The sequence below is a fragment of the Lipophrys pholis genome, assembly GCF_963383615.2.
Source record: "Lipophrys pholis genome assembly, chromosome: 12".
NCBI lineage: Eukaryota > Metazoa > Chordata > Actinopteri > Blenniiformes > Blenniidae > Lipophrys > Lipophrys pholis.
The window spans coordinates 23,146,202-23,160,052 of NC_137641.1; the positions used below are offsets into that span (position 1 = coordinate 23,146,202).

The window sequence follows — 13,851 nt, forward strand, 5'->3', positions numbered from 1 at the left end:
TTTTTTTGTTTTTTTTATCACAAAGAATGGTCACTTTTTCTACACCTTTATCCCCACTTTTATTGTGTTCAGCACTTTACAACAAAATACTGCTGTTCGAACCCAAGCAAGTTCATCCATTCAGACACCCAGACAGGGACACAGTGCCGTGCACGGCCGTGCATTCATACTCACCGCGAAGACACTGCCGACATCAGCGCTTCCATTAAGTGCCTTTTTGCTTGCATTAGCATCACTAACAGTGACACGGCTTTCGCCACCAAACACTTTGTGCCACCTGACCCCACAACAGCAGCGTCCCAATCTTCAGCAGGACATTGATTGTCACTGAAGGTGACAGTCCAAGCGATAACAACACAGTAGGGCTTGCGAAATACCACTCAGCCGGGAAACAGACAAGTAAACTAGCATCATGATTCACCACTGGCCAGGGCAGCGGACGTCAAGAAAAGCCCCAAGGACCCAAGTCAATCTCTGAAGACTTGCACAAAATGGAAAATTTCTATTTTTAGTCTGACTCGTGCCCAAAAATGTCAGGACACAAATGTTTTTTCCCCGACACTCCCGGAAGCAGAGCAGCCGCCGAGGTAGATGGAAATCTTGAAATAGAAGAGAGAGAAAATGTGGTAACACAATAAGCTTCTGTCATTTCGAGCAGAAAAAAACCCCCAAAACAATGGACACTCTGCCTTCAGCTCTAGTTTATGTCCCTTATTGATACAACAGCAAAAGTTGATGATGATGCAATGATCTCAGATTAGTGATTGGTGAAAATCAATCTAACAAATTCAACTTTAAAATATTACACACAATAATAGATATTATACATCTATTTTAATGAACTGATCTATTCCCCCCCATAGAGTCTGACCACGTTGTGACTTTCCTCTTTCTCATCTTTTTTATATACTGTATATATTACTGTTAGCGGATGTTGAGCTCCATAAGCACCACAAAACTGAACTCATCTCCTGCTAGTTAGATGCTTTGAATATGCTAAAATACCACAATACATTAAAAATGATAACTAATAATGATATAACACACACAATCTTGTGATTGCACAGTCCCTTAATTTACATTGCTTCCTTTATACATAAAATTAATTTAGTTAAAAAATTCTTATTAATAATAATCAGGGTACAAAAAGACATTCCTCCTCCTGTTCAGTTTGAAAAACCACTGATGTAGTTCTTACATTAAATATATAGAATGTGAGAGTTGTATAAATATATTCACTTTGTGCATCAGAGAAGGAAATGAGGAGCCATTTTTATTCTCGCTGCAGCATAGACCAAATGTTCCTGAAGTTTTTATCAGTGTAGAAACAAATGTGAAGGACTTAAGTGCAAAACAAACAAAAGGCGATTTTTTTATTAAGATGAGAGGTGAATTTACACAACAATGACATGGCTTGAAAATGCAGGGCTGAAAACAGGAACAACACAAGACAGAATTATGGGCATCAAAAGTCAAAAAGAGAGCAAACTGAGTGCTGAACACACTAGGAGGAAGGTCAATAAGAATACTTAATATTTAGAGAGAAAAACCATGATTAAACCGTACAATATAAACATGGCATGAAACAATCACGTCACAACAAATAAATTGATTAATAGTTCACGATTTAGACGTCAAACGTTTTGTTTTGTTTCTCTTGAAAGACACAAATTCCATCCAGCCTTCTTCTATACAGCATTATCCTACTGAGGGCCTGATTCACTAAGATCCTGCGTAAAGCGAACCAAATTGCATGCAAATAGATTGCATATTGTCTTTGAATGTCTTTTGTGAGTGAGCAACCCAAAACATAATTGAACGTGCAAACAGCCGTATTTAAATGAGGATGTTGTTTGCCGTAAGCCATTTTTTCATGCGTACGACCTGCTGGTAGCTGCATTTTTTCCATATTTGTATGCTTATATTCACCATGGAGTGATTTGATAAAGCGCTGGGCCACACAATTAAATGAGATACCATGGAGTTGGACATGCTATTGGACAAAGTTATCAAAAATATCAGAACATTACAGCAAGTAATTCTGAACTTGGTAAAAGAAGAAAGGAACTGCAGTATGAAAGCTGTCTGGGGAAACAATTAGAAGACAACAAATTGGAAGACGTCCAAATGAATACATCACGTCTTACAATAAAGTCAAGAGGAGCCATCTGAGCCAATCAGCACCTCTAATAAATGCATTAAAAACAGATGCAATAATAAACAATACCAATGCTTTCAGAGGTTGTATATCACATTGCTTTACATTACCCCATAAGCAAAATTACGCTCAATATTTTGCACGATTTGAAACACCTATTCAGAAATGTACAAGTGTTAAATGGATACCGCGCGACTGCCTGCTGTCCTCAGCATGTCCTGTAGATCAGGTCTGATGTTCATCCGATGTCAAGTTTGTGCCCATTCTTATAGACACAAACCGTTAGTATCAGTACCAGGGAGACGGAATAACCATACACACTCATATTCACATCGGGTGATTTAGTGACAGCAATTTACCTCAAACCTGAAGAAAAGAACAAAAAAAAACCACATTCTCTGTAAAAACATGCAAATTGCCATACAGAAAGGCACCAGACTCAAACTATGGATATTCCCGCTATGAGGCGAGAACACTAATCACTATACCACGATGCGGCCACGAGACTAAATGCTGGCACAAAAAAAAATTATGTTTTCATAAATCCTCCTCTTTTAACTTTTTTGGACCAAGATCTGTCTTTCCTCCAAAGTACATTGCCAGATCTCTGGCCAACAAGAAATGGGTCCATTAAAGCATTAACGATGTAATCTTGACATCACTGAGATCAGACACAGAGGATGGTTTCTTAATGTTTTAGGTATGGCAGAGGAGGTTTTGTGTCCTTTTCAGAGAAAAAGCTTTTTCACCAAACATTGTCTTGCCCCGTAACAACAAAGAACTGTTTGTCTTATAATTGGTGTCATGTGTTTTTCCATGCAGAGTTATATTGATTGAGAGTCTATTTTGCCTTCTTGACACCGGTTATGTAATATTTTCTTGCTCAGCATATCAAATTGTGCCTAACCTGGATACGGGGCATCATCTTGTTTCACTGACGCTGGCATTTTGCTTGCCACAGTCCCTCTGGGTTAAAATACATAGTTTAGATGAAGTCGGAATATATGAAAGCAAAGGTTTTTATGATTATTTTCATATACCGGACACATGAAAATGCTTGCGGACACACTTTTGAGTGTGACACCCTTGATACGTGGACCATTTAAGCCCTCCTCTTCTTAGCCATTATCCCCCTTGAAAGCACTCGCTGCTGTCTCGTCACACACACGTTTATTCGGTGGAAGTCTTAAGGTCTCATTAAGTAGGGCCAAAGAGTGGAGAAAAAAACCCCTCAAGTTTTAGTGTTAATTTCACAATTCTTTTCTCCCCCAATAACTTGCTCTACCCATCGGCAACGGCTTTGCTATCCAAAGATCACGAGACGTTGCTGCTTCTTTCTTTGACAGTCGATGCCTAATTGCCCGCTGTCTTTTCCTCCACCCCTTTGCTCCTCTCTCTCTCTCGCCCCTCTCCCTCCCTCTCTCTCTCGCTCTCTCGCTCTCTCTCTCTCTCTCTGTTTCTAGAAGTGTGACTGCCTGCTCAGTCTGGAAGCCTACTCAGCAGACCAGAAGCGACGCGTGTGCCAGTGCCTGAAGGACAACATTGACAAGCAGCTCCAGCTTCACAGGAGGGAGGCCCCCGTTCCGCATTTCGAACAGGTACGACGCATAGACACCGAGCATTTCCTAAATTCATTAAAAGGCCCGGCGACGAAACGGGTAACGCGTGAACACGCGGGGATGCATATTCTTGTGCATACCCCCCCACATCACACACGAACCGTGAACATCACACGCCACCCCCAGCATACGCACCCACCCAGCCAGAGATGTAAAACTGCTTCCTGAAGCTCACACTGCCATCACCATTATGGTTTTCACACTTTTGCATTTCTTTCTGCAAGTTTATTGCTTCCTTTTTGTGTGAATTGTTTTTTTTGATCGTCACCTCAGTGCAGTCTGTGCCCCGCATGGCTCTTTTCAGCTGGTAAAAGTAGAAGTGAAATGGATGTTCTGTAAATTCCGGCTGTCATATATACAAATGTGATCATTTGAAGATGCGAGAGACTCAAATTGAGTCTTGAGTTTTGCAACTATCAGCTCTTGTCCAGTATGCCAATAGGCTGGTGTTGTGGGGAAAGCCTTGACACAGATAAAATGGCACATGTTAAACTCCCACTCTGTGAGGTTTTAGAGATCGCTGCTTGATTTTTGTTCATTAGTCTTTTAAGTCTTTTAATCTTTTGTTAAGTTTTCTTTGAGGTCATCATATACATTTGACCTCATCTGAAAACTTGTGACAACTTATGACAACTGTTTTGTGCAATGCTTCAGTTTACCAGCTGGCTACACACAAAGCAACATTCGCGCTACAAATGCATGAGAGAAATATCTGGCATCTCATTGCTAAAATGTTACATCCACATTTATCACTCGGTAGATGATGACTTGTCTTGGATTTCAGAGAGGCAGTGGACAGTGAACTTGTGACCTAAACTATCAAAACAATGTGCTAAAAGATACTAACAGAGCTGAAGAAGGTCGAGATTACCATTCTCCAGTCCTGCAGTTTTCACAAAGTTATTGTTTGCGTTCCTTTTAGATATACATAAACTATACTAACTCTTGGTTCTGCTTTACTGTTCACCTCAGGAGATGTTTGATACTTTTTCCAAACTCTGTACCGAATAATATCAGATTTACTTGAATCCACTTGACTGCTCTTAATGTAGCACCTCACTGTCCAAAGTGCTGAATGATGCAGCGTAACTGGTCTTAAAAGTGCTCGGTGTGCTTCAGCCGCCCTGATTAGGAGGGTGGCTGCAGAAGAAGCTGTGACTGGGATTACCATGGCCCACTTTGGTCATTTCAAGCTCTCCCCAGGGAAATTAGCTTTTCTCATTTCTTTTTCTTGAAAGACAAAATGCCATTCTGACATAATCTTAGAACAACATTGATGTATTAATGTTGCCTGCAGCGCTTTTCTCCAATATGAAGGGGTTTTCGTACGCCTTTCTCCTGTTCAGTTTCTTGACGTATCCTCATTCACTGCTTCATCTTTTTCTTTTTTCACTCCTTACTTATTTCACTTGTCATGAACAGCAGAGCCGGCTCATTCACTTCATCAGTCCCAACTGAGTGAAACTCATCCATTCAAAAGCTAAAAGGTGATTAAAAGGCATAAATAGCCTTGTGTGTGAATGATTCACCTATTTTACATCATGGCCTCATTTCATCAGCACATGAAAGACCAAAATGAAAAAGGACAAGCCGACAGTCTTTCAGCCCTTCTCTCTGCATGTGCCTGCATTTGTTTACCTGTGTGGTTAAATCTATAGTTGTGCCTATAAAGTTAATCTAAAATGATTTAGAGGTGAGAGCGGTTTACAGGGAAGACTTTCTCATAGCGAGATTACACTTTATCATCCATGCTTCGGCTGACATTAACATTTAAACACTATATACAAAGAAATAAGACAAACAAGCTTTCATGCTCTGTTTTGGCGCTGCAATGCAGGAATATGTTATGAGGTGTAGCTTTTCAAAGACGCACAATGATCTATGTGATCACCACCAAGATCCCTTTTCTTGGTGGTGTGGTCGAGACAATTAGGTGCACTCAGCTGGATAAATGAACATCGTTGCACTCTGTGCAATTGTGTGTACACACAGTGTGTTCGATAACCAAACAACCTGGCAGACACGCTAAGCCAGACAAGTCAATGTAATCTGTGCAAACCCCATTGACACACTGGACTAATGCTTCCTTCAGACATGGTCCATAATACACTTCATTTTATTGACATGACTAATTTATTAGTATTGAAGGAATGGCTGTAATGACAAGTGTGTGTGTGTTTTTTTGAAGTACTCCAGTTGCTTTTTCAATCTATTCTATAGCAAAAAAAAGAGAAGAAGCGGCGAAGCTTCAGGTTGAATGTTGAGCTGTGTTTGGATTGCTCGCAAGTGGGCAGGGCTTAATTGATGCAGTGTGATACGAAGCTGCAGAGAACCATTGGACTCAGCACCCCCACTTCTTCTACTGTCAGACTAGCATGCAAAAAAGAGGAAGATAATAAAATGACAAGCCTATTTTGGAAATTTGTGCCCAGTGCAGTAAACCAATGCACCTCAAAGGCTGAAGAGATTTCATACATAACATTTATGTACATGCTCTAAACTCTTCACAAACCAAAAATACAACCCACTGGAGTATAAAATTCCCGGTGACAGAAATACACTGTGAACGCCCTCTGCAGTTTTATTCAGGTGTTCGGGTATAAATACCCACATTACCAAATCATGCTGAAATGCCAGAGGAGATGCTTTTAGCATAATATAGCTGTGATTGACATCTATGCAAATATCAACAATATCACACACAAGGTCATCAGACACATCAGCAATGCACAGCTTACCATTATTTTTGCTACTTAGGAGAAAATCTGATTTAAGTCGGAGGCACATTTTTTATGAATCATGCCATCTTTTTCTTGCCTCATGTCAATCACTCCAAAAACAATAAGTGTAATATATTGGTTATATTGTTCAGTAGTTATTTTATATAACAATTCACTGCAATTGGGGGAAAAATAGCAAGATATCCCCTTCCCTCATGGCCTCAGTGCACTGTGCTGCAGTGATATTCACCAGTGGGGGATGCTTGTCATTTTCATACACAAACAGCACTTTTCAATAATTCATAATGAATTCTTCAGCAGGTGATGGTATAGTCTTTGACACCTCCTTCCCAGTGGAGATGCTGTTTTTTTTCACTCCCTCTTTTCTGTTCTCTGTGCAGTTATTAAAACCGTTTTATTGTGATCTCTTATTAAACAGAAATCCGAACGCTGTCCTGAAGGCAGGGGAATACATGCTTAATCATAGCGTTGTACATCCCAACAAATTAGTTCACTTTTGATTGGATTTCTCCGAGTACCTCAGAGGCAAATAGTTTGTATTTAGTGACTTTAAAGTGTATTTAATGCTATGCAAATCAGGGGTTGCATGTATGAATGATATGAGGAGAATGCCTTTATCCTCACTGTTGTGCTTCTGCGTTTCACCCGGCATGTTGAGCAACGTAACATCACATTGGCAGAATTAAGAGGTCAGCACTCATATAATTAAAGTTTTACTATTGAACATATATGTGGTTAACCTCAAGGATTGTGCATCACGATTTTGTGCAGAGCAAGCTTTGATTTGGATATTTCAAAGTTGAGAATATCTCAAAGGAACGTTCCAGGATTCTGACATAGAAGAATATTACTTTGCTGTAACCTGAATCAAATTGTGCTGCATAATCTGCTGCTGAGTGAATGCTTCAGTGTGTTTTTCAAGTTGCGTAGCTCGTGTACGCCATGCTGCGTTTCCCTGCGAGTGAGAAAGATCTGCAAACAGTGGAGCTTCAGGAAATTGCCCATTGATTCATACATTTCCCTTGTGTCAGAAACTGCTTTTCTCTTGCATGTGTATAAACCCGAGTAAATCCACACTTAGCTGAAGCGTGCACCTTGCCCAAGATTTATGCGCGTGTGCCGAGAAAGCAGAATTCACTCCAAAGGAAGAAGAACTATATTCATTTTATCAACTCATGCTCGGTTGTTCATTCATGTTTCTCCAGCAAATGAGCTTATTCCGTCACAGTGCTGATGTCAGCAGCTGCCCTACTTTGAAAGCTTCACATTGGGGAAAAAAGAAATGCGAACCCCTTTTCACTTGGACTTTCTCTAATCTCCTCCCTCCTGAGAGAGTGGGGCCCAATGAGGATTTGCCAGTTTCTGTTTTTGTTTGGAGCGTTATTTATTGTCTGTGTATGCTAAGCACAGCCTTTGCAGCAAACATTTGTGGTGACTAACGTTGAGTTGAAAAATCTCCTCCTTCTCTGGTTCACTCATTGTTTCAGTCCAGGTTATTACACTGACTAGTCTTGATGTGAAGTTATGCATCACACAAGGTTGCACACTTTTGTCTGTGGTCAGAGGGATGAGATAGTCATTGAGAGTGACGATTACACAGCAGCTAATGTTTAACTGATGTTCAAGTGGACATTGTACGGATTGGCACTGTGAGATTGTTTTAATGTAAAGTGCGTTACAAATACAATGTATTATTGTTATTACTAGTATTTGTATTACATTTTAGCTCACTTGACGTATGTGTTGAGGTATTTTGGCAAAACAAATTAAAACAACTATCAAACTCTTTACTGGATAAGCAAGACATGATTTAAATGCTCTGGACTGTCAAAAGAATAATCACACAAATGCTTCTTTTCAAGGCGGTAAGTCTCGGCACCTTGAGAGAAGTTTAGACAATCCAGACAGACTCAAAGTAGATATCCTACCCCTCCAAAGACGTATAAGCTGCGGTGGTTTAGGCATCTTATTAGACTTGCTTGTGATTCTGTGCTGCTGGATGCATACCAGGCACAGCCAGCTGGGATCAGAACTCAAGGTCAACTGAGGACCCAGTGGAGAGATTGTACCTCTCCGTTGGAGCTGGGAACAGCCAGGGTCGCCCAGAGGAACTGCAGGAATTTGTAAGAGTCTAGGAGGTCTGGACTTCTCTTTTTCCAAGTGGGAAATGTGATGGTTGAATATATGGTTTGATGGATTGAATCAGTTCTATCAGTTTAAATTCAGCTCATTGATACACTGCATATTTTATCTATGGTACATTTGTATATTTGTACATACTTATATTTGTTTTTCAATACCTGCGTAGCGTCCATCATTATTGGGTTTTTTCCCCCCTATATCTTATTTTCCATTTTCTGTTTAGCCTTGTAGCCAATTACCAGATGACAATCTGCACTTTCTTTCAGTTTTTTTTTTTTTTTTTACATGTTACATTACACCACATTGTACCACCACCTACTTTCAAGGGTCTGAGTGGCTGGAAAATTTATTACTGTGTGTCTGCCGAGGGTGGGTCAAGTGCAAGGTTTAAGTTTCCCCACAAAGATCAATAACGACATCCTCCTCCTCATTAAAAGGAAGGCTAATGTGACCAAACGTTTCACTGTGCTTTTAGCCCTCAAAGTAAAAACAGTTAAAAGTGTTGTACAAGCAACTATACAATTAGTATAGATGTTTTTATTCAGAGTCAAAGCCTTTCAGTTGAGACCTATTATCCCAAATAAAACATACTCCCCAAACCGAACATAAAAATATCTAACATTCGTACAAACTGTTTTATTTGCTTCTATTTTCATGCAGAGAAATAAACATTTACCTTTGTGGTATCCCACAGCTATCAAAAGTCTCTGAGCTACTTCATTGGAAAGCTTCCGGTACATTCTTGTCTCAGCAGCATTATCCACTAAGCTGCCGGAAAAAATAAATTTGCACAGCTGCCCATACACGAACACGCACACGCACACATGCACATAGCCTCAAATGGGAATTTAAGCAGGACAGGCTATTCTGAAAATGACAACCACACCCACATAAGCATTTGATGAACACTGCTGGTGCTTCTTCTCTGAATCAGGCGAGGAGAAGCAAACTATCTCCAGTAAAAGTTGCATAAATTTTCTACATTGGCGCGTTTAGCTCACATGAGCAGTGAAAAAAAAGATGGCTGCTGCTAATGAACAAAGTGTGTCTTGTTGAGGTTTGGAGGCAGCTCATTCTGTTCTCTCGCTGTCTCATTTCACATTTATGAGAATCTGTTTTAGGCGCTGAAGTGCTTATAATGCTGCATTTATGTTGGAGGAAGCAGTGACGTAGTGTGACAAAGACCCTCTCTCGCTCCCTCTTTGACGTACGCGTCCTCTCAACTTGTCCAACTGTTGATTCACGATGAAATTACAAGGATGTGGCGGTCGTTTCTCTTCCCCATTTCTCCAATCCGCCATGAATCTCCACCTCAGGCAGGCACTTACGCGCCTAATCAAAGATACATGAGGACTGAGGACAAATTAGGAATGCCTGTGAAAATATAACCAATTGAGCCACACATCTCACCAGTGGGACACACTGCATTTTAAGCAGCGACACAAAATAACAAAGAGAAAATAAACTGATTGCTCTATGTCAGTTTGGGATTCATTGTGAAACAGAACAGCATTTTTCAAACTTTTTTTTTTTTTACCGGTTTTTGTCATCAAAACTTTCGCACAACACACACTGGCAACATCTTGACAGTGTCAGCTTGTCAGGATGTGACACCACCTCACTGCATTTCCCAGTGTTTCACATCAACTCAGAAAACCAGCAGCTGCACGGTACCACATTCATTACTCTGATTGGCACATGCCTGCTTCTTCAGTCTGTATGAAGCATTCCACGTGACGTACAACTGGCAAATGATGTCCATGTGCAGCAGTAAGACTGTAACTCGTCATTTTTTCCCCCCTCTGAGAATCTTTTCTCCATATGGAGTCGTTAAAGCTTAATACGACATATTTTAGATTTCCTTGTTGGAAATTCAGCAAAGTGTACCAGCTTTGGCTTTGTCTCCTGACACTCATTAACCACAAACAGATTAAGTGCAAATCCTGCTACCAGATTAAAAAAACAAAACAAAAACGATAACATGTTTCCCTACATATAAAATCATAATACTCTGCACTATTTTCAATATGAGAATTTGATGAATGAAATGCCTTCTAATTTTCAGTTTTTATAAATATGGTAAAAATAACTAACAAACCATAAAATACATCTACATTTACACCAATGGGCACTTTTATAGTCACCAAGTCACCTCAAACACATCGTTTTAGACTGTGGAAGGAAACCATACTACGTGGAGAAAATGCATGCATGCAAAGGAAGACCATGCAAACTGCACAGAAAGCTCCAGCTTGGATTTTAAATGAGGGATAATTTCACTGTGAAGCATGAGTTCATAACACCACACCATGTGGACCACAGTAACTGTAGTGGAGACAAAATGAAATGATTCAAAATGTTGTGTACCAAACATACTGTATGTGCAACAGTGACAACATCTGCACGCTATATGTAATGACTTGCCATAGTTTTCAGATGTAATTGAATTCAAACTACCATAACTCTCACAAGGAGGAGATGTATAACCAATGGAAGGATTCTAACAACTGCTGACATCTGATGTGAAAAACATTAGCAAGTGTGACATTCAACCAAAGAAATCTTCCGTGGGAGAGTTTTAGAGGGCGGTTCACACAAAAGTCGCGAGGTGGTATAGTGGTTAGCCTCATAGCAAGAAGGTTGTGTGTCCGTTGTAGAGTTTGCATATTCTCCTTGTGTGGTGTCCTACAACAGTCCAACAGCAAGCATGTGAGATTAACTGGTGACTCTACATTTCCTGTAGGTGTGAATGTGACTGTCCGTATCTCTGTTTGTTCTGCTTTTGGGACCGGTTAACTGGGATTGGATCTCGTGAGCCACAATCGCGGATAAAGATGTATAGAAGATGGATGGATGTCCTTTCAAGTGTGCTTCATGCTGAAAATAACACATAGCTGTGATCCCAGAGACATTCTGCCCACCTCACCTACATATGACAGCTGCCACACTGAACACGAACAGTTCATGCAGCGCACCTATAACCCTGTCTTACAACAGCCAGGTTTGCCCTTGATAATGGCCATGAATATGACAATATTTGATTTAATTTCATCATAAGCAGGGTAGGAGGGGGACAACAGAGGTAGGAGTGGCTTTGAATACTACAATATTTGATTTAGTGGCATTACAAAGAGGGGCAGGAGGAGGACAATGGAGCTCATGGTGGAAAAAAAGCTGGAAAAAAAAGAGAGACAATCCGAACATCTGTTCAAGCAAAGAGCTCAAACAACATTGAAATTAAATGTGTCAGTTCTGCAGGCTTAGCGCATCTTTTCACCGTTTATTTTTGCTGTTGGCTCCACATGTCATGCATGGAAAAGAGACTCCATGCTGAACTTCTAGATGAGGCGCTGCTGCAGCGCCGCTGGAGCGCCGCCTCAGACGTATGCATCATGCAGGGAAGTAGTCTGGTAGTGAGAGTGACAGAGTCGGTAAAAATAGATGGAAAAATGTCTATGTCAGACTGAGATTGTTTAAATTTGACCTGACAGCGTTGTGCCTTATCTCTGCTGAGACTATACTGTTGAACAACTCTGTGGAGGGCAATGCTGTAGTAGTGCTCTCACGACTTTAAATGACACGTTTGTTTGAGTCCCACTTATATTGGATTTAATGCAATCGTTGAGCTGAAGGAATACGGATAGAAAGTATGCCCTTGACAAGTTTGTGACATCCATTGATGTGCATGTGGGTTTCAATTGTACGACCTTTCTAATAACTACTACATTCGGTGGCATTACAGAATCTAAACTGATCATGCTCACTTACTATATACAGTACACATGCATGCATGTATAGACAAAGTCAGATTAAACTGTAAGCTCAGTGTTGCTACAAACGTAGTGTTAACAGGACTGGAAGAAGATCAGAAATTATAGTAGGCTGAGGACAGGAGTCCAAATGCAAAAGCAGGTTTTCAAGCTGTGAATTGGCACCGTTTCAGTGCAGAAAATGTCTTCCCTTGGTCACACTGTGCGGCAGCGTGTAACACGGGAGAATTTGAGGAGAGTTTCCAAATAGTTGAAATCGTAAGTGGTTTATTTTTCCCAGACATCCAATTAGAATAAGTGTTCGCTGTGGTTTACACCTGCCATCTCACTGGACCTGTTGTTAACACATTATTACAAATATTTAGATCGTGCACAAGGGATATAAAAGGCCACATCTTTCTGGGAAGACCACCGCCACTGCAGAGCTCAGTTTGGAGACGTGATCAAAAAAGGTGAAGCATCTAAAAATGAAGTGAAAATACATTGAGCGTCTGTACCAACACAGGCTCATGTGATTTACATTTGTCTTGCTCTTGTTGTTCCTTGAGAACCGAAGCAGACTTTCCCCCTCATTGTCTCTAATTAGACACGGATGAATTCCATTTTTTTCTTCCCTTCATCCGTTGCTTTTCCTCACACACGTGCACACACACACACACACACACACACACACACACACACACACACACACACACACACACACACACACACACACACACACAACACAGACATTTCTATTTCTGAGACGTGTCGGCCCCGACATCCATATTTGGAGCTCGTACAAATGGCGTAGACATGAGGAACATGTCTGAAACGTATCACTCATGATATTTATTTGTATGCAGGATGTGTCTCCGCGGGTTTAACAGTGCACCCAGTCTGTGGCGATCGTCTTTTGCAAAGATTATATGTGAGAAAAAGTTAATCTGTATATGAGGATAATGACTTCACAAATCAAAATAAGTGGAAAAAAAAGTATTCATACCAGACAATATTGTGGTATCCACCTCTCAGCTAAATTGGAACTATCAATAAATGATCAAGTGTTTGAAGTTAAGTGCTAAAGTCAGCAGATTACTCATTCCTATCACGTTGGTCAAAAAAATTGAGCAATAACCCTTTATACTAGTGATTTTGGTGACCCACAGGACTTCCACTCTTTGACTATTAAATCACATTCAAGATTTAACAGCTTGTCTCATATTTCTAACGCGAGTGTTTCATTATGATAAAAGTAGAAGATATCTTGGGAAAAGGGGCAGAATCAATCACTCATTCATTACACATTATTACAGCCATAAAATCTAAATAAATACTAGCCAATTAAGTTAAAAGAGGTATACACTGCTTCAGCTGTTAAAATCACAGGATTTTCACAACATTTAACCCTTATTAGGCAACTGTATCTGATAACTTTAGCA

At 40.3% G+C, this 13,851-nt stretch overlaps 1 protein-coding gene across 4 annotated transcripts in view; it reads left to right on the forward strand.

Moving 5' to 3' along the window:
• The window catches only part of rgs3a (regulator of G protein signaling 3a), a 132,965-nt gene that overhangs the window by 61,214 nt on the left and 57,900 nt on the right, over positions 1-13,851 (forward strand). For all 4 annotated transcript variants that reach the window (XM_080476520.1, XM_080476519.1, XM_080476518.1 and 1 more), the window contains one exon: positions 3,622-3,756. In XM_080476520.1, the coding sequence (XP_080332646.1) occupies positions 3,622-3,756 (135 nt within the window). The remainder of the gene's footprint in view (positions 1-3,621; positions 3,757-13,851) is intronic.